General features: G+C 42.4%; 1 protein-coding gene across 2 annotated transcripts in view; it reads left to right on the top strand.

The window, feature by feature from the left end:
• NRAP (nebulin related anchoring protein) overlaps positions 1–25,617 on the top strand; it is a 75,027-nt gene that overhangs the window by 7,368 nt on the left and 42,042 nt on the right. For both annotated transcript variants that reach the window (XM_065923377.1, XM_065923376.1), the window contains exons 6-19: positions 1,663–1,767; positions 2,471–2,575; positions 3,550–3,657; positions 3,952–4,056; positions 8,407–8,511; positions 9,477–9,593; positions 12,289–12,393; positions 13,848–13,955; positions 14,996–15,100; positions 19,600–19,698; positions 21,234–21,338; positions 23,234–23,341; positions 23,607–23,708; positions 25,286–25,483. In XM_065923377.1, coding sequence (XP_065779449.1) covers positions 1,663–1,767; positions 2,471–2,575; positions 3,550–3,657; positions 3,952–4,056; positions 8,407–8,511; positions 9,477–9,593; positions 12,289–12,393; positions 13,848–13,955; positions 14,996–15,100; positions 19,600–19,698; positions 21,234–21,338; positions 23,234–23,341; positions 23,607–23,708; positions 25,286–25,483 — 1,575 coding nt within the window. The remainder of the gene's footprint in view (positions 1–1,662; positions 1,768–2,470; positions 2,576–3,549; positions 3,658–3,951; positions 4,057–8,406; positions 8,512–9,476; positions 9,594–12,288; positions 12,394–13,847; positions 13,956–14,995; positions 15,101–19,599; positions 19,699–21,233; positions 21,339–23,233; positions 23,342–23,606; positions 23,709–25,285; positions 25,484–25,617) is intronic.

Raw genomic sequence — 25,617 nt, 5'->3', positions numbered from 1 at the left:
GTAGGGATTTTTTTAATTGAAGTATAGCTGATTTGCTTCCCAGGTAGCTCAGTGGTAAAGAATCCGCCTGTCAATGCAGGAGAGGCTGGAGACATGGGAGACATGGATTTGATCCTTGGGTTGGGAAGATCCCCTGGAGGAGGAAATGGCAACCCACTGCAGTATTCTGGCCTGGAAAATCCCATGGACAGAGGAGCCTGGTGGGCTACAGTCCATCGGGTTGCAAAGAGTTAGACATGACTCAGCGATGGAACAAACATACATATAGTTGATTTACAGTCTTGTGTTAGTTTCTGATGTACAGCAGAGTGATTCAGTTATATGTATACATATACATGCACATATATTCTTTTTCATGTTCTTTTCCATTATAGTTAATTACAAGATAATGAATATAGTTCCCTGTGCTATCCAATGGGACCTTGTTTTTTATTTTATACATAGTAGTTTGTATCTGCTAAACTCAAGTTCCTAATTAAGGTAAGGATCTTGAGACAGGAAGATTATCCTGGATGATTAACGGGGACCAAATGTGATCACAAGGGTGCTTATAAGGAGGGAGGCAGGAGAGTCAGAGTCAGAGAAAAGATGATGTGGCAACAGAAGCAGAGGTCAAAGTTGTCTGGGGCTGTAAACCAAGCACTGTAGACAGCCTCTTGAAGCTGGACAAAGCAAAGAAATGGATTTCCTTCCAGAGCTTTCAGAACCAGCCCTGATGCCCTATTTTAGATTTTGGACCTGTCGCACCATAAGAGAGATCTTAGTAGGTTTTCATCGTAGGAAAGACAATTTTACCCCAGGTTATGGAATTCCTTAATGATCTGCATGCTGTATCCTCTAGTTCTCTCCCTAAACCCAGGGCACCTGTCCTTTGAAGAAGCCACTTTGGAAAATATTGTTAGTCTTGAGTAACTTTTCTTTAGCACACGGAGAGAAAACAACTGAAGCATAGTTGCTAAGGTGCTGTGTTTTGTTAGGAAAGCAGACTAGCAGAGATATTCAAAGTAAGGAGGAGAAAAGAACAGATATTTCACTCCCAGCACTGTAGAAATGTGTCTGGTGGTGGTTTAGTCATTAAGTCGTGTCCAACTCTGCGACCCTGTGGACTGTAGAGCCCGCCATGGACTGTGGGCCCATGGACTGAGGAGCCTGCTGGGCTTCTCTGTCCATAAGGACTTTCCAGGCAAGAATAGTGGAGTGGGTTGCCATTTTCGTCTTCAGGGGATCTTCCTGACCCAGGGATCTAACGTAGGTCCCCTGCAGTGGAGGCAGATTCTTTATACTGACTGAGCTACCAGGGAAGTCCAGAACTGTGTCTAGTGGATGAGTTGCTGAAGGGTCTCCTGCATAATAATTGCTGCATTATCTTACAAGCCTTTGAGTCAAGGGGCCTCCCTTGGGTTGTGCCAGGTTCCACAGAGTTTGATATAAACATTGAAGGGGAAACTCTTTGACCTGGGAAATACGATTTCTTCAGCCTTGAAGGTGTTAATTTAAATCACCGAGTGAATAATTTTCAAATTTATTCCAGGAGACCAAAATATTGTCCTAGTACTGTATACATCCAGTTGCATTGGTTCTGATGATGCTTGCTATTGCAGTTTTATTCGTTCTCATTGGAGATCCTATTGGTTCTCATGCTGACATTGGTCTGACCAACAGGAGTATCCAGAAGACTATGAGCAACAGAGAGGCAAAGGGAGTTTTCCAGCCATGATCACACCTGCTTATCAAAGGGCCAAGATCGCCAACCAGCTGGCCAGCCAAGTGAGTGTCTTAGTGCTTACTCGCCATTGATTACACTAATTTTTATCTTTAGTGAATCCCTAGGATTCAGGTAAAATCCAACAGGAGAGTTCTTTGGGGGGCAGTAGGTACCCTGAGTACGATATTACAAAGAAGACTGTGACTTACCTTTTCTGTATCAGTCATTATCTATGCCCGTCCCTCCTCTATCAATGGAGAGAAGACCATGTTGTTCACCCCAAAACTGAACCAAATAATTTTTCGAGGTTAAGCATCAAGGACACTAATTTTTATTAGGAGGATGGCAGATCCTACTGAAGAACAGTATAGCTGGTTGATTTAGAGCTCAGATTCTGGAGCCAGCTATATCGGGATTTGAATCCTGGCTCTCTTGCTTCGTAGCGATGGGACCCTGCACAAATTACTTAACCTCTCTGTTCCCCAGCTGCTCATCTGTAAAATGGGGAAATCATAGTCCTGCCTCATGTGATTGTTATGGAGACAAAGTTTAGCAGTTCCTGGCGCGCTCTTGGACTGAACACATGTGCATGTTTTTGGAGAGGAGCCCATAAAGCAAGCCAGAAAGACTTGCCATAGATTGCCTTAAGTGTTGCCATAGATTGCCTTAAGTGTTGCCCAGTGGTGTAGCTTCAGCTCAGTCGCAGGGAGAGGTCCTACAAAGGCTGCTGGGTGTGACCTTGACTCCGTGCTGTCTCCTCGCCAGGTGGAGTACAAAAGAGGGCATGATGAGCGCATCTCCAGGTTCAGCACAGTGGCGGATACCCCCGAGCTGCTCCGGGCCAAGGCTGGTGGACAGCTTCAAAGTGATGTAAGAAATGATAGAAGCTAGGGACTTCCCTGGCGGTCCAGTGGTTGGGACTCCACGCTTCCACTGCAGGGGGACCTGGGTTCAATCCCTGGTCTGGGAACTAGGATCTCCCATACCATTCGTGTGTTAGTTGCTCAGTCATGTCTGACTCTTTGCGACCCCATGGAGTGCCACCTGCCAGGCTCCTCTGTCCATGGAATTTCCCCAGGCAAGAATACTGGGGTGGGTTGCCATTCCCTTTGCCAGAGGATCTTCCCGACCCAGGGATTGAACCTGGGTCTCCCACATTGCAGGCAGATTCTTTACTGTCTGAGCCACCAGGGAAGTCTGTGGAATCCCATGCCATGTGCAGTGGCCAAGAAGAAAAGAAAGCAATGACAATGGTGGCCAGACACTGTGACTCTTCTTTAAGGTTCCCCACTCTTTCCTAACATGGAGAAGGGTGGTCAGGTCAGATTCAGCAGCTAGCACGGACCACGTGAAAACTCCTCCTTAGAAAAGTTTACACGGTATTAGTAACAAACTAGATATTTCTGATTAACCTGAAAGAATTCTCTCCTTGTCACTGCAAATTACAGAATAGAACTTCCAAAGAATTTGTACCATTTGCCTTTTCGATTCCAGTTGCTCCACAGCATAATAAGGTGGAAAACTTAGTGTTGTTCTGATTGGGAAGTTTAAGCAGGAATCCAGGTTCAGCTTAACGAGTGGCTTCCACTTGCCTTGGTTGGCCTGCACCAGCTGCTCACAAGTATGTGTTGAATTCTGCCTTGAGCATCTCCATGTACCAGACACTGAGTGTTGGGAATAAAATGGTAAATAAGGGTCCATCAAACACTAAACTTACTACATTGCCTAAGAGATCTGATGGGAGATATGCAGGTGTTATGAGAGCCCTTAGCAGGACTTCTCACTCAGATTGCCTGGTAGATGGTGGGACTGTGGTATGTGATTCAAAATATTTCTTTTCCCAGGTGAGATACACAGAGGCCTATGAACAGCAGAGAGGGAAAGGCAGTTTTCCTGCTATGATCACACCTGCTTATCAGATAGCCAAAAGAGCCAACGAGCTGGCAAGTGATGTAAGTGTCCCGGGCAACGTTGTCACGTGAGGGGAGAGGTCAGAAAGTTACCCAGACCTGGCGAGTCCAACTTCCTGCCTTCTTTTGTGCGCACTGTGGATCCAAGAAGGAACTTTCCTTCAGACTTTTCAGTCAGTTTTACTAGACCAATGATCTGGCACTTTTATGTCTAAGACACACTCCCTAGACTCCAGCAGAAAAAGAACTTTCCGTAGACATTCATTTTGACTCTTCTGACCCGTGTGCATAAGAGGCTAAATTTACCAGGTGTATCCTTCTCTCCCCTTCAAATAGGTGAGATACCATCAACAATATCAAAGAGAAATGAAGGGAGTGGCTGGCCCTGCTGCTGGAGCTGAGGGCCCATTGCCAAAGGAATACATGGACCAGTATGGCCAGGTATGTGATAAAGTGACTTCCTGGGAGACTACCCTTTTGGATGGTCAGGTCTCAGTTTGGCAACCCTCTAGCCCGTGACCCAACCTGTGACAGTTTACTCAGGGATTGGGATATCGTTTATATTTGTCCTATTTATGGAAAGTGGATTTCAAAGCCGAAAAGTAGCAGGCAAACAATTACACAGGTTTCAACTTGACTCACTTAGGAAAACAAATTCTAAGTACTTTATCTTTTCTTTTTTTAAAAAAAAACTAAAGGACCTATATTGGAATGGTGCATTTGCTAGGAATAAAGCATCCTCACCTATTCATTGAAGAAAAATCCTGAGGACTCAGACTGGCTGTGTTTAGCCTGTCACTACATAGTGGTACCAAAGGGATCAATGCATGTATTGAAAACTATTTCGCTGAGTAGCAGGATTCTTTTTCTTAGAAAGTGAATTTCTTATCTAGGTTGCCAGATAAAGCAATATGCCAGAGAGGGGAAAAAAAGCATATTGCTTTATGCCTTTTTTTCTCAGTTTCATTTCTTCAGTGAACTACATCTTGACAGGATGTAGAAAGATTGAGTGACAATTACAAGCTAATTTTATTTGCATATCCCCCTGTATTTTCTGGTACTAGACAGCTGTTATAAGAGGAAAATGGAACACTATTTTTTCGTGATTGTAACTAAAGAATGTTGGAAGATTAAATGTGTGTACTGGAAGAGTATGTTCAGTTGGGCTTAGTTGATATTTTTCTCTTAATTCGACAGTTGTTTAAATTTTTTGGCACCGAGTAGACTTTACAACACATGTGACTTATTCGATATATATAATTTATAAAAGGAAACAAATAACTGACTTCTCTTCTTCAGAAAACTGAGTTGCTTATATTGGGGGATATATTCATGTGAAACTTTAATTTTTTTAAATTTTTAATTAATTAATTAGTTAATTAATTTTACTTTACAATATTGTATTGGTTTTGTCATGCATTGACCTGAATCCACCATGGGTGTACATGTGTTCCCCATCCTGAACCCCCCTCCCACCTCCCTTCCCATCCCATCCCTCTGGGTCATCCCAGTGTACCAGCCCCGAGCACCCTGTCTCAAGCATCGAACCTGGACTGGCAATTAGTTTCACATATGATAATATACATGTTTCATGTGAAACTTTAAATAAATATAGGTTTCAACCCCTTTGCAAATGTCTGTCTGAACACAAATGTTTGAATTTATAAAGGCCATTTTATTAAATTCCACAGTAATTGTTAGTCAAATGGTCTCTTAGTGCTTAAAGCTCAATGAGAATATTTTTTGTAATTGTATTTATTTATTTATTTTTGGTGGTGCTGGGTCTTTGGTGCTGTGTGGGCTTTTCTCTGGTTGCAGTGAGTGGGAGCTACTCTCTAGTTGGAGTGTGCAGGCTTCTCATTGCAATAGTCTCCTTTGTTGCGGAGCACAGGCTCTAGGGTGCACAGGCTTCAGCAGTTGTGACACGTGGACTCTAGAGCAAAGGCTCAATAGTTGTAACACATGGGCTTACTTGCTCTGTGGCATGTGGGATCTTCCTGAATCAGGGATCAAACTCATGTCTCCTGCATTGACAGGCAGATTCCTTACCTCTGAGCCCCCAGGAAAACCCCAAAATATGTTTTTATTCGTTTTATGTTGTAAATATGTTGCTCAGATGCTCTGGACAACTTTTCAAAGTCAGTTTTAAAAATACCTGGCTTCCATATTCAGCAGAAAATATTTTGTTCTATATTTGGGCCATCCTATCTACCACTGTTATTACACACATATAATTTCTTATGTGTGTCTAGGCCTTTCTATACAGAGTGATGAAATCTAACTTCCTAGTGCCAGAGTGGAGCCTTGATTATTAGGGCATTTTGATTGAAGTTTCCAATCGTGATAATGGGCTTCCCAGGTGGCGCTACTGGTAAAGAATTCATCTGCCAATGCAGGAGATACAAGAGACATGGGTTTGATCTCTGGGTTGGGAAGATCCCTTGGAGTAGGAAATGACACCTCAGTCTAGTGAACTCGCCTGGAAAATTTCATGGGCAGAGGAGCCTGATGGGCTATAGTCCATGAGACTGCAAAAAGTCTGATATGACTAAGTGACTGAGCACACAGCACATGGAATCGTGATAATAACAAATACAAGAATCAAACTGAGTCTGGTTTGATAGCACCACCAGCAGTTATCAGTCAAGAGGACTCCATCCCCTGTGGTGTTTCATTATGATTTACGTGACTCGTTAGGGTGAGAGTAGCAGGAAGTGAGAGAGAAACAGGCAGTCAGATGAACTATAAATATCTGTAATGCCTAAATGACAAAACACTTCATTCTTTTTAATGCATATTTTTTAGGTTAATGGACTTTAGCATGCAATCTATTATTTGTAACCAGTCACCTTCCCAATAGGATGAAGTGTCTCAAAAAGATTTACATACTAAAAAAAAAAAAGATTTACATACACAGCATATATTCATATAAACAGAGACGTTAAAATAAAGCTACAAACCAACTCCGAATCATAATGCAGAAAGGGCACAAGGAGGCTACCAAAGAATTTGAGTCTTTGTTATTATTATTTTTTTAGCTTAACTTTTTTCACTTACTACATGTGGCCCAGAACCTTCTGGCAGCCGACCAAAAAGGAGCTCTTGGGCTAAGCAGTTGTCATTACTGGGTAGAAAGGAACCCTGGGCATTCTAATTTGACCCAACTGTTTCATATAAGAGAGTAGTGTGCCAGACTCGGGATGGTGTTTCTGGAGCCGGGCAGCCCCACCACGGAGGAGGCCAGAGTGAGATGGAGTCATGAGCCCGAGGGGACGCACTAAGGGTTGTTTCAGATCGATGGGAGCACAGATGAGGAAGCAGCCGGTTCTGCCTGGGGCAGGCCCGGGAGTGAGGGAGGAGTTCCCCGGAGAGATGGTAGCATCTGATGGAGTTTTGAAGTGCATCTGGTTCCTGACTGCCAGGGAAAGTGGGGCTTCCAAGGTGGTGCTGCTGCTGCTGCTGCTAAGTCACTTCAGTCGTGTCCAACTCTGTGCGACCCCATAGATGGCAGCCCACCAGGCTCCTCCGTCCTTGGGATTTTCCAGGCAAGAACACTGGAGTGGGTTGCCATTGCCTTCTCCATGCAGGTGGCGCTGGTGGTAAAGAACCTGCCTGCCAATGCAGGAAATGTAAGAGCCTCGGATTCGATCCCTGGGTTGGGAAGATCCCATAGAGGCGGGCATGACAACCCATTCCCATACTCTTGCCTGGAGAATCCCATGGACAGAGGAGCCAGGTGGGCTAAGTCTGTAGGGTCGCAAAGAGTTGGATGTCACTGAAGCGACTTAGAACAAACGTGAGGACATTTCCATGAGAAGGAAGGTTCTCCTTTATGGGAGTGGCAGGGTGATGTGGTGGGGAGGAAGGAAGAAATCGAGACTCAGATTGTAATACTTAGTTTGAAGTATACATTTGGTCCCAGTTGAGATCATCTTATGGAAATTTGAAGTCTTTTCCTCCAAATATCAAAAATTCAAATTGTTATATAACCTTCCTTTATTGGTAAATGAAATGAATCCATTGTTGGGGGAGGCAGTTTGTGGGATATCAGTGCCTCTCTGCGTAGATCTGCCTACAGGTCCTCGAACAGTAGCATTCAAGACCCTTGAAAGACAGAGGGACTTTCCTGGTGTCTTTTAAGAAATGTTTATTCCGTGTGCCTAGGAGACTCATACAGCGTCTTAACTTATCTGATGGGAACAACGATGCCAATGATAGTCATTTCCGTTTACTTATTGCTGACCCCAGTAAGTGTGCTGGACAATAGCAGGTGGGTCTGCCTCCAGAGTCCACCAGCTCAATAACCACATGTCCTGCTCTTAGGGGTGAACACAGGAGGGTTCAGTGTGGACAGGCCTCCATGGGAACAGGAGATGTAAGGACAAGAGATGTAGGAGAGATCATTGTTAATCCCCTACCCATTCCAGTGAAAGAGCATTACTGATTAAAGTGTTTTAAAATTAGCTAATTATCTATTTGGCTGCACTGAGTCTTTGTTGCTTTGCTTTCTCTGTTTGCGGTGAGCAGGGGCTTCTCTCTGACTGTTGTGCGTGAGCTTCTCAGAGCTTCTCGTTGTGGCGGCTTCTCCTGTTGCAGAACACAGGCTCTAGGGCACTTGAGCTTCGGTAGTTGCCGCACTCAGCCTCAGCAGTTGTGATGCACAGACTTAGTTGCCCCTGCGGCATGTGGGATCCTAGGTCCCAAGCCAGGAATAGAACCTATGACCCCAGATTCTTAACTGCTGGACCACCAGGGAAGTACCCGGATTAAAATTTCCGATTGACCCCGCAGGGTTACTCAGAAGAGTATGGTGAGCACAGAGGGAAGGGTAGCTTCCCGGCCATGATCACCCCAGCTTATCAGAATGCCAAGAAAGCCAACGAACTCGCTAGTGATGTAAGTACCTCATTGCGACAACCCACAGAGCCACAGAAGCAGAGGAAAAATGAGACTTTGGAGGCTATGCTTGCTGTAACCTACAGCCAGTTAAATTTTTCAGAGCTGAGTCAAAGCAGAATGTTAACCTTCAATTCCTAACCAGATTTCCGACATCTGCTTTTTGGGTTCATACAGTTAGGTCACATTTGTCTGCTTTAAAGCAGACTGACATGGACAAACCACATCACTTATTTGAGGTCAGCTGAAGCAAGGGCAGATACCAGTCCAGCCAAATAAGATGGAGTTAGAAGAGTCTTTGCAAAATAACCCACTTTAGAAATTGAGCACTCAAGAGGAATAGCTGCTTAAAATAAACAGAATGATTATCAAACTGGGTATAACCCAGTTGATAAAACAATTTTTATTTGTAGAATGTTAGCCAATTGGCCATCCTTGAAAGATAAGCTATCATTACACTTGGTAAAATGACATGCACACTGCAGATCTCTCACCATCTTGATCTTGATCAATCAGAAGCCCAGCATTTGTCTCATACCCCCTTTGCCCTTCTTCTTTATTTTGTTCCTACTCAGTTATTACCCATTTCCCTAGAAAAGTGCACTTTGTCCTGAGAGGGGAAATAAAGGACACATTCATCACTCGAGGCTGGATGAGAAATGGTTGTTAAAACCAAAGGCAGAATGGGTTTTTGCATGATACGTCTAGGTGTGATCATTTTGAGACCTTTCTTCATGCAGAACTAGAATGTAAAGTGTAAAAAATGTGAAAGGGGGCAGTAATATTTTAATCTAAAAGGGAGTGAGTGGTGTAGGGACTTAGTGGCGGAAAAACCCATGTGATGTTTTTTTCCTCCAGAAAATTGTATGAAATAAATGTTGACATGAAATGTGGGGTAGATGTGGAGTGACTCCTCTCCTGGAGAATGAAAGCAACTCTGGTTGTTCTTTGTGTGCTTCTTTCAGATAAAATACAGGCAGGACTTCAATAAGATGAAGGGCGCTGCACATTATCATTCCCTCCCAGCCCAGGACAACTTGGTTCTGAAGCGGGCTCAGAGTGTGAACAAGCTCGTGAGTGAGGTGCGTAGGGGGACGGCCGCATCTCTGTGCTGTTACCTCCTTTGATTCCGACAGACAGTGAAGGGGTGACCCCAGAATGAAAAATTCTATGTTAACGCCACATGAACTACACACGCGTTACCAGTTGCCAAAGAACGAATAGATAGTCAAAAGCAATTCATAACAGAGCCTAGAACCAAACTAATTAAGTCTTTCTCTGATGGTTCAGAAGTTTCCTCCTGAAATTCTCACAGGGCTGTGGATATTCCAAAGTTCCCAGGAGTAGATTTCTAGTTGCCCGAATATTGGATGAGCCAGCCTTTATAACCATAAGCCATTCTTAAAGAGTGGAAATCAAAGATGAGGAGTGTTTTGAACATGGACCCTCCCTCATTGTCTTGTTTTTGTAGTCGGGTTTCCAAGAAGCTCTGTGTGCTGTGTGAATTCCCCTTGCCTTAGAGGCGGACCTGGCTGCCAGAGACTGTGTTTCATTTGGCCGGCCAAGGGGTTAGGATTTTTAGAATTGCTAGGGCTGTTTGCAAGGGAATATCCCCTCTAGTTCCCTATATCCTTTTTATTGTTCTTGAGTTTCTTACAGCAGATTCTTTCTGTTCGCATCACCTATCAGGACCCTGAAGTCATTTGAGTTGTCAGCCTCTTGCAAGGCTCTGCATAGGACTCATCTAACAAGTTGTCTGAAACTCAAAAAAAGATACACAGATATCCTAAAAGATTTTTCTTCTCTTTCCTGAGAGTCAGTCCTTTATTCCAAAAAGTGCCTTAGCCTGTGATGCTGCTCAGAATCACAAGAGTGTACATTTCCTGGGCATCATCAGAAACTTCAGATACTTAGAAATACTGGATAGGTGCCTAGCCCTTGGAACCTGCATTTTAAAAAAAAATTGTATATGTGGCTGTGCCAGGTCGTAGTTGCTGCACATGGGATCTGGTTCCCTGTCCAGGGATCGAACCCAGGCCCCTTGCATTGGGAATGTGGAGGCTTAGCCATGGGACCACCAGGGAAGTCCAGAACCTGCGGTTTAAACAAATTATCCATATGATTCTTATGCTCTAGGCCAGAGGTCAGCAAACTGTGACCTGAGTAACAAATCTGGCCTGCAGCCTGTTTTTATAAATGAAGTCTTATTGAAATACATCGTATATCTGCTTTTGAATGATAAAGACAGAATTGATAGAGATGGTATGTCCTGCAGGGCTTCCCAAGTAGCACTTTGGGTCACATAGAGTTGGACACAACTGAAGTGACTCAGCACACACACACACACACACACACACACGTACGTCCTGCCACACACACACACACACACACACACACACACACACGTACGTCCTGCCAAAACTCAAATGTTTACTATCTGCTCATTTATAGAAAAAGTTTGCTGAATCTTGTGTTTTGACTCATGGAACATTAGATCTAGGTGGGGTATTTGCAGTCTTTTGTCCCTGGCTTTGTCATAGACCTGGAAAAGTCAAGTGTCTTGTTCTGGTTTTGATAGGCTTCTAGGGACAGAACTAGAACCAGACCCAGGAATAACACTGTTAGCATTTTGGCCTTTTCCTACCTGAAAGTGTTAATTGCTCATTCCTGTCCAACTCTTTGCGACCCCATGGACTGTAGCTCGCCAGGCTCCCCCATTCATGGGATTTTCCAGGCAAGAATATTGAAGTAGGTTGCCATTTCCTTCTCCAGGGATCTTTCTGACCCAAGGATCGAACCCAGGCCTTTTGCATTACAGGCAGACTCTTTACCATCTGAGCCACAAGGGAAGCCTTTTCTATGTGAATATACTATAAATATATGAATATAAAAACATATTTTCATAGAATTAGAATTCAACCCTGTGTACAGTTTTATATGCTTTCTTCATTTTATATCATATTATAAGCATTGTGATGCATCTTGCAAACTTTAAGAGGCATATTCCCACCAAATGTTTTATAAGTATGATAATAAATTGTATTTCCTCTGGTAAGCATCACAAGGGAACCTTCCATTTCTTTTTGCCCTTATGTTTATTTAGTAAGACAAACCAGCCCTGCCTCTATTAATAGTAACTAGCCTTCAGCTGCCTTCTCTAATTACCTGGAACGACTTGGAGTCTATTTAATAATGACCTCACATCTTACATACAACTACCCAGAGGAGTTCAACTAGCCATTTAAAATTAGAAGGCACTCTGCGTTTATGTGTGCTCATTTATTACACTCTTTTGTAAAGTAACTTTTTTGGTTAAATTCTACTGAAGTATATATACAGAGAAGTGCATATATCATAAGTGTTCAATAGGAAGAATTTCCACAAGTGGGCTCATCTTTGTAATAAGCAATCAGATCAAAAAACAGAACATGACCAGAAGTCCTGCCATCCCCCCAGACACCTGTTCCCAGAAGTGACCACTTTCCTGTTTTCTAAAACTATTTTGCCATTTTTTGAGCTATACTATATAAAATCTTAAAGTATTTACTCTTAAAAGGGACTATATATTTTTAAATATTCAGAACCAAACTGATTATTTACTTATTCACTATTTGAAAGGAAAACGTGTATTTAGTTGACCTACAGTAGCCTATGCCTGATATTTTAAAATCTTCGGTTGAAAGTTTTCTAAAAATATCCTAAGTTGAGCCCTGGTGACCTATTCAAGAGTGACTTTGGGTTTGGTTCTCTTGTTCATCTGGTGTTTTGGTTTCCAAGGTGGAGTATAAGAAGGATCTGGAAAGTAGTAAAGGTCATAGTATCAACTACTGTGAAACGCCTCAATTCAGGAATGTGTGCAAGATCTCAAAATTCACCAGTGATGTGAGTTTTTAATGCCTAAGCCTTTGTTTGGCCTTTTTTTTTTTTTTTAATGACCTGAATTTCTTGGTCTCCTAAGAGAATGCATCTGGGTGTCTTGGAGAAGCATGGCTTCTTAGGCACAGATACTATGAGTGTTGATAGAGATTACCTGCTGGGCTGGTCCATGGAGTGTTAAATCCCCAGCATGCACTTGACCCTGAGTCCTTAGGGTGGCATCTGCCCTCTTGCCTCCTTCATGTAAAACAGTATCCAGATCCTAGTGGCAAATGCTGGTGAGGAAGCCTAGCTGAGCATGCAGCGTTCCCTCTCAACTTGACTCTGTGCTTCTTAAATTAGTACACAATCTCAGTTATCCTTCCCGGTCACCTGGGAGGCCAGGTGTTACTTCCCCATCTTACAGCTGAGCAGATGTATGCTGGCGTGGCATTTGGAAATATGGAAATTCTCCAAGTCTGGGGATGTATACTTGAGAACATCAAAGACTGGTTTATATGATTATACTTCTACTTATACTATAAAGTATGCTTATAGTAGTAAAATCTGAAATCACGTGGGACTTTGTAAGGCTCAGTTAGGAATTTTTTTTTTTTTTTTTCCTACATGCCATAGTTGAACACGCCAGCTTTGGAGCTGACGGCCTCGTTCCATAATTGGCTAAGTGGCTGACTCTGGGCAAGTTGTTTAAGTTCATGGAGCCATTTTGCCTGTCTGTAAAATGGGGATGATAATAAATCCTTCCTCCTCATAGAGTGTTTGTGAAGATTAACTGAGATAAGTAGAACTGTATCTGAGGTAGAGTAATAGTATTCTGTTAAAATACTCTCAGTGCCTGGACACTCAATGGCCTCCCAAGGTAGGTGATTTTAATGTAGCTTTATTAGAAAGTACTCAGATTTTTCTATTTATGACTTCTTGTCTTCTTGTTTTGTTCTTTGTAAGTTGTATTTGGGACATAATATAGCTACTTAACATGGTTGTGGTAGTAACCAATGTGTCATGTAAAAGGCGCAGAATTTGGCAAAGCTCAGGTTTTATTCTTCATATATCTGGAAAGAGTGGTAATGGCATGCAGTGCAGGGGCCTGGGGCATGGGGTTGCATGCAGCCCCTATATCATCAGTGCTTGTCCTTGGAAAGCTCCACATTCATGTGATAGGTTTTCACGTTGGAAAAATCTGGTATGTTTACAACTGAAAATGTTAAAAAAAAAAAATCAGTTCTGTTTTGTGCTGTCTATGCATCAGATCCTATGTTTGCTTGTATGCTTGTTTTACCCCAACTTCTTGAATTCTATTTTTTTTTTTTAGCTTTGTCTTATTTTTAATTCGCTGACCCACTGAATACAGCTCTATTTAATCATTTATGTGTTGGATTTAGCACATTAAGATGAGTCGTTTGTCTTCCATGAGTTGGGGGAGAGAATGATTTTGTTGAAGGTTTTGTGTTCCCATGTAGAATAAATATAAAGAAAACTACCAGAACCGCATGAGAGGCCACTATGAAGGAGTTGGGATGGACAAACGGATGCTCCATGCTCTGAAGGTTGGAAGCCTGGCAAGCAATGTGAGTCCTGTTGTGAAGGGCCTCCGTGTCTCCGGGGTCTACTGGGGTGGAAGGAGAAAGGGCACGAGGAATTCAGCCAATTCTTTTCCAACCTCCCTTTTAAAAAGTCAGTGTTTTGTTGTGTAAAGACTGACCTCAAAGAGTTTCTAAATGTTAATCAATACAACCAAGGCTAGGTAAAAAATCCTTGAAAATTTTCAAAAGCTTCCATGTATTAATCGCAGCTTTCTCTGCTTTGAAGAGTACTTGGATCTATTGTAATTGATCCAGTGTAACAAAAACTTTCAGTTTCTGAGAGATAAAGAGAAGTGGATGAGCATAATTCTCATTTGAAATGCTTCAGATTTCCAAAGCGTTTGTGATTTATTTTGAAATTGATTGGTTGGTTGACTGATTTATTCATTCATTCCACCTTAGTGTTCATTGTAGATTTCCTGTGTCCAGGCACTGCTCAAGACAGTGGGATAACAAGATAGATTAGGTCCCTCTTTTTGCTAAAGCATGTGATCTATTAATCTCTGGCTTTGTCCATTCGGTTTACACATTTGCAAATGCCAAATTGTACATCTTGGAAGTAAATGACACCAAGAAGAAGCTGATCTCTCTCATTATTAAAACATACACATGTCAAATTTAATCTGCCTGAGAAAGTCAAATTTGACCTTTAGAAAAAAATTTCAAGTACTCTGAAGACTCCTGAATTTTCATTTATTTTCTGGGCATTAGCCAAGAAGCTCTTTTATTGTATACTTGTATGCAAATGCTTCTTCTTTACAAAAAAATCTACAAGGGACTCCATGATTAATAAGAAAGATAAAATAAATGTGTTACAGATGAAGTTAGCTAATTTTGGGTTAATTAAGAAGAATTCAAGTTAATTAAAGGCAAAAGTACGAATGTAATTTAATTTTCCTTGGAGGTGATGAAACTGAATTAATTTTATTTCTGGTTATTTAAAGAATATTTTTATGACATTCAAACAAGGTCACAAGAAAGTGGGGGCTAATTTCTCTTTTCTTACTGTTTTCTTTGTGTTTCAGATCGCCTACAAGGCTGATTACAAACATGATGTTGTCGACTACAACTACCCGGCCACTCTTACCCCTTCCTATCAAACAACAATGAAACTGGTTCCCTTGAAAGATGTGAGTCCTTCTCCAATAGACCTTTATTCCTCATCACTTCCCTCCAATGGAGTGATTCTTAGGCAGTGAGATGGAAAGAAAGAGGATACAGCAGTTCATAGGAGATACAAGGAACTGAGAAAAAGTAATTCTTTTCTAATAGTACGTTCATATATATGTCTGGAAACTCTTGGATTTTCAGCATAAGACAGAGACAGCCCTGGTTTCATCTTGGAAATATCCTAAAGTCCCATTTCACCTCTTAGAATTTGGGAACTATATCTGCTGCTGGGCACATTTAAAGTAATTATTTGCTAGCAGTGATGAGGTTTTTTTTTTTAAGTTTTATGTTTGAGGACCAGAGGAAGTAAACTGAAATAGCTATAAGTTGAGAGGAAATGGTAACATTGGCTTAATTATTTTCTCTAGGAGCACTTAATTATTTTCCCCAGGAGAAATATGTGTGTAATTTTAAAATTTAATTTTATATAATATTAAATAAAATAATTTAAAATTAAGTAAAATAATTATTTAATGTTACAACAGTGATTTTATTTATTTATATTTGGTTTGTCTCCAATGAAATATGTATAATTAATTAATTTCATTGTTTTCTAATTACAAGAATTTTACTACATGTTTATTACAGAAAATTTAGAAATACAAAAACGTACAAGGAAAACAGTAGAAGTTATCTACTGTTTTAAAAAGTACATGAGGTGGTTTAGAACTGAGTTGTCAGTTCATGTTTGTCAGTGAAAGTTATCTTCAGTCAATCATTTAATGTAAGGACTTCTCTGGTGGTTCAGTGGTTAAGACTTTGCCTTCCAGTGCAGGAGGTGAGGGTTGGATCCCTGGTCAGGGAGTTGAGATCCCACATGCCTCATGGCCGAAAAACCAAAACATAAAACAGAAGCTATATTGTAACAAATTCAATAAAGACTTTAAAAAGGGTCCACATCAAAAAAAAAAAAATCTTAAAAAAATAATTTAGTATATCATTCAACTTGTGCCCATCGAGTGCTCAGGGCTACTTTCCTTCACATTCCTCTGGAGTCAGCACAGCTCCAGCAGTTGACTTGGTCTGTGCAGCTGATAGATAGGTCTTTGCAGCTCTTTCCCTTTTGCTCCGAGTCGGAGCAGTGTCAAGTTCAGCTGGACATCTCCAGCATCTAATATAGATACAGGGCAGTGAAGGCCAGTCAGTGGCAAATGACAGCTTGATGGATGAAAGGGACTTTTCAAATGTGTGAATAAGCAGGGTATGGGAAGTAGAATATAAAGAGCCCCATTTTGCTTCTCCCTTTCCCAGAAAGTTTGGTTGCATTGACTTACTCATTCCACCTTAATGAAATTCAAGTTTAAACTTGACTACCAAAGCCAGGTTTCTTTTTTTGGCTTTCTTTTTTGACCTGAGAAACTTGAGGAATCAAGAGCATCTCATAAAAATCTGAGTGAGTTCTTTCACAGGGGGCTTCTGAGTGAGTTCTTTCTTTGAGTGGGCTTCCATAGTAGTTCAGTTGGTAAAGAATCCACCTGCAATGCAGGAGGCCGGAGTTCAATTCCTGGGTCAGGAAGAGCCCCTGGAGAAGGAAGTGGCAACCCACTCCAGTATTCTTGCCTGGAAAATCCCATGGACAGAGGAACCTGGTGGGCTGCAGTCAATGGGGTTGCATAGAGTCGGATATGACTGAGCAACTAACGCTTTTCACTTTCACAGTAGAATTCTAGAAACAATGCTTAGTAACAAATGAAATGAGAGAGGGTCCTACAACTGTTATATAGGGTCCTATAACAGCGGTCCTGTTATAACATGACTTGCTATGACATTTGCCTATATAAGACAGTGGATCAAACCAGGCACCTAAAATAGAGCCACCTCAACCTGGAGAAGTCTGAGAGATGAATTAAACTAGATTGGATTAGAAATATTAATTGGAAGCAGAGGTAGATTCTGCACTGGCAGCCCATGAGCCAGATCCAGGTTGCAGAGGTATTTGGTGTGGCCACACAGTGTTAAGAAAAATTGTTTTTGCAACGATATGTAGAAATTGTGAGTTCACATAGGAACTGTGGCCCTAGTTCGTGCATGGCAGCAGTTGATGGGGCCTGAGTGGCCGCTTCTTCTATCTCCTTAACCTGCTTTACTTTATTTTCCTGGCTCCTGTGTGAAAATTTTTACCGCTCTTAATGTAGGACTTCAGTTTTCAGAAAGTTTGCATATCCATTTATAAGTATATTTGTGGTCTGTCTTTCTGTCTGGTAGTCTTAGAGTTGGTCAGATAGCCCTGAAATTAAATAAACAAGCATGGGCCCTTAATTAGAGAACATTCCTTTCAGATGGATTTTAAAAATACTAATAGCATTAAAATGAGACTCTACCCTCAGCAAAGGGAGCTTTCAGAAAGTAGACTGGAGCATTGACCAAGCATCTGTGATGTTGCAAAGATATCATTAATCATGGAGAGTGTTAATTATGTCCTGCAGAGGAGAGTAATTGTGCTCTGCAACATACTTAAGGCAGAATTATCAGGAAGGAATGTGCCATTTAAAAAACACAGTTTTGTGACATTTTACCATGCATAATTCTGAATTCTATTAGACTCTATTACGAGATGATAATTTTTCCTCTGACTTAGTGCGTTAGGAAGCTACTATAGTGTAATCTCATTAATATTTGACATTGAAATGACTTCATATTTCCTAGCTTTTCTACATACCCCAGGTCCAAAACTCAGAATGTGTAAAATCTTTTTTCCCTTGAATTGTTAACTAAATAGAATGAAGCAATGTTGTCCCTTTTCTCCAAATCCCAACAAAAGATTCTGTGGTCTAGTATCTGGAACACCCTGTTCTTAGATCTTGTTCTAGAAGCTAATTTATAAGTCTTTTTGTTTTGTTTGTTTTCTAATTTGTCATAATACATTTCCTTCTCTAAGCAGAGATAGCTCTGGTTATAGGGAACCGCTGGCTCATCTATAAGATAACAGGTAACAGTTTCAAGCACAGCAGCATTGGCAAAACCACAGTTATAGTATGCAGTCTGGGAGCCACTTTGGGAGGCCGACTGCTGGGATTTGAACCCTAGCTCTGACACCAGGGACTTTCCTGGTGACTCAGACAGTAAAGAATCTTCCTGTAATACTGGAGATTCGACCCCCTGGGTGGGGAAGATTTCCCCCTGGAGAAAGGAATGGCTATCCGCTCTAGTATTTTTGCCTAGAGAATTCCATGAACAGAGGAGTCTGGTGGGCTACAGTCCATGGCATCTCAAAGAGTTGGACATGACTGAGTGATTAACACTCCCTTTCTGACACCAGCTGGTGACCTTGAGCAAGTCACTTCAGGGCTCTGTGCCTCAGTTTACATGTTGTGAGGTGGGGATAACAATGCTCCCCACAGGGTGGTTGGGAAGATTCAATGTGTAAATAAATGTAAAGCACTTGAGTAGAGCCAGGCACATAGTAAGTGCTATTTTTTTTTAGCCGTAATTATTGTTTAGCTCCTGTTGGGACAGGCAAGAAAAGAGTGAGTCCAAGGAAGAGATGCAGTCTCAAGCTCTTCATTGGGTCTGTTTCCCTTGGGTCAGTGGGTTTTAAAATATTGAACTGTTTCTCAGCATTTAAAATTGTAAGAATTTATATAATAATATAGATTTCTGGTTTCTAATGGGCTAACTGGACTGTCTGGCCACTCCGAGTCCCACTTTGATCAAGATCACCATCCCCCAGAGCTGAGTGGTAGCTCTGCCCTTTGCCACAGTCCCCACCGCTCCTCATTACTCCCCCACAATGAGGCCAAACACCGAGCCAAGACGAGTGCATTCAGCTAGTGGTCTGTGACTCACAGGGGTGAGCTGTCACCCAGGGAGGTGGCAGCAGGAGGTGACAGCAGGTGGGTAGGATGGCAAAGACCTCAGACTCTGGTTTAGACAGACAGGATATAGTAGGAAAGTGCAAGGCTGCCCCCTGTGAGGGCAGAGCCCCCTGCTATGGGGTCATGGTCAGAGGCAGTAGATGGAGTATGGACAGAGACGTAAGAGCTAGTGGGATGCAGGAAAGTGGAGTGTGGAGGCCTAAAGAAGCTGCAATACTGTGCCGGATACTGGGTGGGGCCCTGGGCTTTGGGCAATTAAACAGAGGCATGAAGATCATGTGTGGGATGTTTGATGGTGATCTGACTGCTACTAACAGGTCCAGAACCTAACTGACTAAACGGCCTAGCCTGGTGATGGTAGGTATTAAAATTCCTTTCTCTGAATAGTGATGTGGACGGTCACCCTTTCCTTCATTCCCTGGCCATTCATTTGAGCTCTTTTTATGAGCCGCCTGTTCAGTCACTCACTCTTCAATGAACTGTTTTTCCATCTGTGGACTTGGAGTGTCTGTTGGTCTCCAGTTGGAATCTTCTGGTTTTTCTTTGGTCATTTGAGAATCATGGCTCTATAGGGCTGAGGGGGAGGGAGCTAAGGAAATCTTAGAGCAAAGTACAGGTGACGCTTTGTTCCTTTCTGCATCCAGGTCAACTATAGGCAAAGCATCGACAAGCTGAAATACAGCTCTGTGACCAACACGCCTCAGATTGTTCAAGCCAAAATCAATGCCCAGCAACTGAGTCATGTGAGTGACACCCTCTCCACCCAGCTAGATATGGGGGACTCGCAGTTGCTTTGCAGGGTTCTGGATATCTGGTTCCCTGAAGATTTGACTTCCGTTGATGGTGTCATATGTCCTGTTACAACCATGAAATGACTCTTTTTAAAAGTTATTATTTTTAATATTTATTTATGTTTGGCTACGCTGGGTCTTCTTGCGCTGTGCATGCAGCCTTTATATCGCTGCGGCAATCAGGGGCTACTGTCTGACTGTGGTGCTTGGGCTTCATCATTGCGGTAGCTTTTCGGAGCATGGAGCCTAGAGTAGTTGTGGTCTGCCAGCTTAGTTGCTCCGCAGCATGTGGGATCCTCCCAGACCAGGGACCAAACCCATGTCCGCTGCTTTGACAGGTGGATCCTTAATCACTGGATCCCTAGGAGAGTCCAGAAATTACTCTCTTTGATTTAAACTTTATAAAATGTCAAATACAAAAGTAGCAAGGACAGCATAATGAACCCCCAGGCAGCCATCACTCAGCTTCAATGAATTAACTCGTAGCCAGTCTTGCTTCTATATGCACATCCACTGCCCCCCTCCATATTATTTTGAAGGAAATCCTAGGTATTGTGTAATTTAATCTACAGATATTTTAGTATGAATCTCTAAAATATAAAAATAATTTTAAACATATTTGTACAATTTTGATATATCACACCAAAAAACGAACAAAAATTTTTAACATCACCAGTGTCCAGGTGGCATTCAGCAGGTTGTCTCATAAGATTATTTTTTTTTTTTACAGTTTGTCTGAGTCAAGCTCCAGATAAGGTCCACACTTTGTGATTGATTGATATGTCTTCAAGACTCTTTTCATCTTTAAGTTTCCCTCTTTATCTCTTTTCTTGCAAGTTGTTTGTTGAAGAAACTGAACTGTTTATCCTATAAAGTTTCCCACATCTGAGCTTTGCTGACTCTATCCCAGTGTGGATTGCATATGTGTTCTTCTGGCCTCCAGTGCCTATAAAATAATAGTTGGATCTCTAGGTTTGGTCAGGCTCAGGTTTAATTTGGGGGCACGACTGCTTCTCATATGATGCCATGTTCTTCCGTTGGGAATCATAAAATGTCTGGTTGGCTGTTTTTGTGCGTGGTTTAAGATGGTCTGTTTCCAATGTGGACAGACATTTGATAATTACTCTTTAAGTATCTAACTGCACATAGTGAGAGGTTTGGCATTGCAGTAAGTTTAAAAAAGCAAGTTTCATACCCTCAAGTGCTTTAGAGGCCAGCGGGTGAAGTAGCCACAGGGAAGTCTTTTGCAAACTTGTAACTGTGAGCATGCCTTTGAGTTGTTTGACTTTTCATTTGGCATCTTCCATCTGTTAATTTAAAATGTTCATAAAATTACAGGCTTCCTTGTGAAATGCCTTTTCCAGAAATTCCTTCTCGGCTACGGGCCTACAAAAAGAGGGTGTAAAAGAGCGCATTCTTTGCAAAGTCCTCCTTCTGCCATGTCAAAACCATGTGCTTACCCTGCGGGTTTATTTTAAATCCAACAGGTGAATTACCGTGCTGACTATGAGAAAAACAAGTTGAATTACACATTGCCCCAGGACGTACCTCAGCTGGTGAAGGCCAGAACCAATGCAGAATTGTTTAGTGAGGTGAGCAAGGAGCGTGGGTGAGAACACGGTGGGGGCTATAAACAGATGTGAAAATGAAGGGACAAGAGCAGTCCAGCAAACAGGGCCCAGGGACTCCTCTGTTCATGGAGAGGTTCATCAGAGGCGCCCATCAGGTTGTAATTTTGAATGTTGCTGCCTCATGGCATTTGGTAGTTCATGAGAATAAACTGATCACAGCAATTGAATTCTCACTGTATGTACATGTGTTTGGTGTATGCTGGAACACACACATACACCCACACATACTCATACATACTCATCATCATCCTGATGACTCCTAGCTGGTCCTTTGCTGTGTGGGTGAAGTTTAAGTTTGAAGAAGACCAAACTTAATCACCAGATTCTCCCAGGAGTCACTATGAGGCTACGACTAGCCTTCTTATTCTAGATGGGAATTGCAGGGCAGAAGAAAGGAAAGAGGAACTAACCTGGGAGGTGGTGGTTTAGTCCTAAGTCGTGTCCCACTCTTGGGACACCACCAGGCTCCTCTGCCCATGGAATTCTCCAGGCAGGAATACTGGACTGGGTTGCCATGTCCTTCTCCAGGGGATCTTCCCAACCCAGGCATTGAACCCAGGTCTTCTGCACTGTGGGCAGATTCTTTACTGTCTGAGCCACCAGGGAAGCCAGTTAAGAGTTTGGGATTAACACATGCACACTACTATCTATGGGATAGGTGAATAATAGGGACCTACTATATAGCAGGGAAGCCTGGCGTGCTGCAGTCCATGGGGTCCCAGAGAGTTGGACATGACTGAGCGACTGTACTGAACTGAACTATATAGCACAGAGAACTGTACCAAATATCTTGTAATAACCTATAATGTAAAAGAACTGAAAAGGATATATATGTATAATGTGTATGTATATATATGTATATATATGTATACATATATCTGAATCACTTTGCTATGCACTTGAAACTGGCATAGTATTATAAATTATACTTTAATAAAAATCTAAAAAGGAGAAAATAATCTTTTTTGTGTACTTATTCTGTGCTGGACACTGGGATAGGTATTATATATGGAATTTTTCATATATATTATATTCATATGACCCCTTGGAGTTATTTATTGCAGAGACACAGTTGGTGGCATGGGCTTTGGTATCAGAGAGCCAGGTGTTCCTCCCATGGCAACAGCAATACCCTGTATCTGTTTGCACTTTACGAACTGAGGATGTCTGTTCTCATGTACACAATATATTCTTACTGCTACCCTTGTGTTAAGTCACTTCAGCTGTGTTTGACTCTTTGCAACCCTATGGACTGTAGCCCACCAGGCTCTTCTTTCCATGGAATTCTCCAAGCAAGAATATTGGAGTAGGTTACCCTGCCCTTCTCCAGGCGATCTTTCCCACCCAGGAATTGAACCCACGTCTCTTATGTCTCCTGCAATGGCAGGCGGATTCTTTACCACTAGCACCACGTGGAAAGCCCCTTAGACAGATATATAATATTATATTTGCAAATGGTAAACTGAGGACCAAAAAAGTGAAGTAATTTGTCCAAGGTCACATGATCAGGCAGCAACAGTGCTAGGATGAACCCATGGGTCTTCTCATTGTCCTATCCCATCACTACCCCACATGGCCCTACAGTGAGGAAATCAATAGTGTTAATAACTGTTGTTTTTCACCTCCGGGGTATTTCCATTCCTCTTGGTGCTGCTCCTTTTCATATAACTCATATGACTTAATAAAAGAATGAATAAAATATTGAAAAAAAATTGTTGTTTTCACTTTGGTTGTAACAGCCAAGATTCTGCTCTCTAAGCAGATGAAGGTTCCAACTTTGTTATTTAAAAAACTTCTGTTCAACTTTTGACAAGATTGGACAGTGAGTCCCATTCACCTGTGATTCTGTTTGTCAGGTCAAGTACAGAGAAGGCTGGGAGAAGACAAAGGGGAAAGGATTTGAGATGAAGCTGGATGCCATGTCTCTGCTGGCTGCCAAAGCTTCCGGAGAGCTTGCGAGCAATGTAGGTTTCTCTCATTAACTCAGAAATGCATAAAGGACGGCTCCAGTAAAGCATCAGTGGTCCCGCAGAAAAGAATAATGACTGCTAGCATTGTAGACATTGCTACGCTTTAATCTTCAACTGGGTTTGAGAAAGACTGGGAGGTGATTTTTTCAGGATAGTTCCCCTTGCACTTGTCACCTGGACATGGTCCCCCTTGCACTAACCACAGTCCCTCACATGGCACAGTTTCTCTCTCACAGTTGACTTTCCTATTTCTTTCCAGATTAAATACAAAGAGGAGTATGAAAAAGCAAAAGGCAAAGTCCTGGGAACTACAGACTCGAGGCTGCTGCACTCGCTCCAGGTTGCCAAGATGAGCAGTGAGGTTAAAGTCTTTTCTATTCCTCAACCCCCTGACTTAGGCCTGTGTTGCTGTGAAAGTTTTTCCCAGCCTGCTTCACTTGAGGCTGCTTGTAATTTCTTTCCTGGCTAATGTGGGAAATGCTTTCTTTCTTTATCTTGGCGAAGACTACTATTCTTTGAAAGTAGATGAGAAGTGTGTGGTCCCTAAGGGTGACCGGCATCTGCTGTTCATGGTACAGGATGTTCAGCCACATCTATTCACTCTGAAATGTTTACTAAACAACTACTCTGGCGAGATATTGTGTCAGACACTGGAGTCGTAAGAGTAAACGACGTATAACTGGTTTCTCTCTAATGGAGTTTAATTATGTTGGGAGCGTTAGACAGGAAGCTTTCTGTTTATTGAGGTGGTGTCCTGGATGAATCCTCTCGTCCAAACACATGTGGTATTCAAGATGTTTAGCCAACAACTGGGGCATCTAGGTTCCAGCCACTCAAAATGGCAGTGCTTATAAACCACTCTGGTGGCAGGGGGTTAACCTGGGTAAGTATCCCTTAGCAGAAACCTTTGGGGAAGGAGTGGTCTGCCAAAAGGGTCAGATTTGGTTTCCAATGAAGACTTCCCTGTCGATGCCGAACAGGCAAAAAAGAAGCATGGTCATTAACTGTGCTTTACGATGGTGAGGCTGGCTTATGCTGCTTTGGTTATGATTACCTGATGAGTCATGGAGGAACCAGGGCTTGAATAGAATAAGAGAATTGGCATCTTGTAACCCTTTTGGATGTGCCCTGTGGAACAAGCCCTCTAATGTCCTCAGTCATGAAGCATACAGAGACGCTGAGTATTAGACTTCAGTTTAGACAGAAAATAGAACTGGTATTTCATACTTGTAATTGGAGCAAATGGGGCCAAAAAAGATGGTCTTGCCCAAAGGCATATTGTAGTCAGTGGTATGTGGCTGAGAAATAGAGAATTAGACCATAGAACTCTTAACTTACTGGCTCTAGGCTTCTTCTACTGTTCCACACTTCCTCACCATCACACCATCATCACCACCATCACACCATCACCACCATCCATCCTTATTGGCCCCCTCATTGCCAACATTTATCAAGTGTTTGCTGTGTACCATCCCTGCACTAAGTGGGTTTCAGCTACTGTTTTGTTTACTTTTCACAATAGCCCTCCAAAGAAAATGAGCCTTTAGAGAGGTGATGTGACTTCCCAGAGGCCATCTAGCTGGCAAAGTTCAGATCAGATTTGAACTCAAGCTTGGCTGACCCCGGAGCCCAAACTTTGCTATATTTGCCTCTCAAAGCTTCCACAGAAATCATGGATCGAGTGTTTTCTTCTTAGAGCAGCTGGGTAAAAAGAGTCAGGAGGCATTTCTCGCAGAGACAAAGTAGTGTGAAACCTCAGTTCCCAGGTGCCACCACCTAACAGAGCCAGGACTTGGATCTCACCCTTTGGACAGACGGGTGGCATTGCCCAGAGTGCCAGTTCCTCATGGAAGCCTGGGCTTCATTCCTGTGGTTGTTTTCACATCACTCCCGCCAAGGCAGGCTTCCAGTAATACAGTGTGTTTTGGTGCCTTCAAGGTTGAATACAAGAAAGGCTTCGAAAAGAGTAAGACCCACTTTCACCTGCCCATGGACATGGTCAACATCAGGCATGCTAAGAAGGCCCAAGCTCTGGCCAGTGACCTGGACTACAGGAAAAAACTGCATGAATACACTGTGCTGCCCGAAGATATGAAGACTCGCTGGGCCAAGAAAGCCTACGGGCTCCAGAGCGAGGTGAGCTCTGACTCTTTGCCCGCTCTCCCCATGCAGCTCTTGCAGCTGGATATGGTGACACTTTCAGAGTGATTTAGAACTTGTCCATGAGTCTGTTAGGTGACTCAGTGCCAGGAAGAACTGTTGGAGATGTG

Source organism: Muntiacus reevesi, chromosome 2, assembly GCF_963930625.1.
Source record: "Muntiacus reevesi chromosome 2, mMunRee1.1, whole genome shotgun sequence".
NCBI classification, from domain to species: domain Eukaryota; kingdom Metazoa; phylum Chordata; class Mammalia; order Artiodactyla; family Cervidae; genus Muntiacus; species Muntiacus reevesi.
Note: the sequence above shows the minus strand (reverse complement) of the source record. Positions and strands in the feature narration are given on the sequence as shown.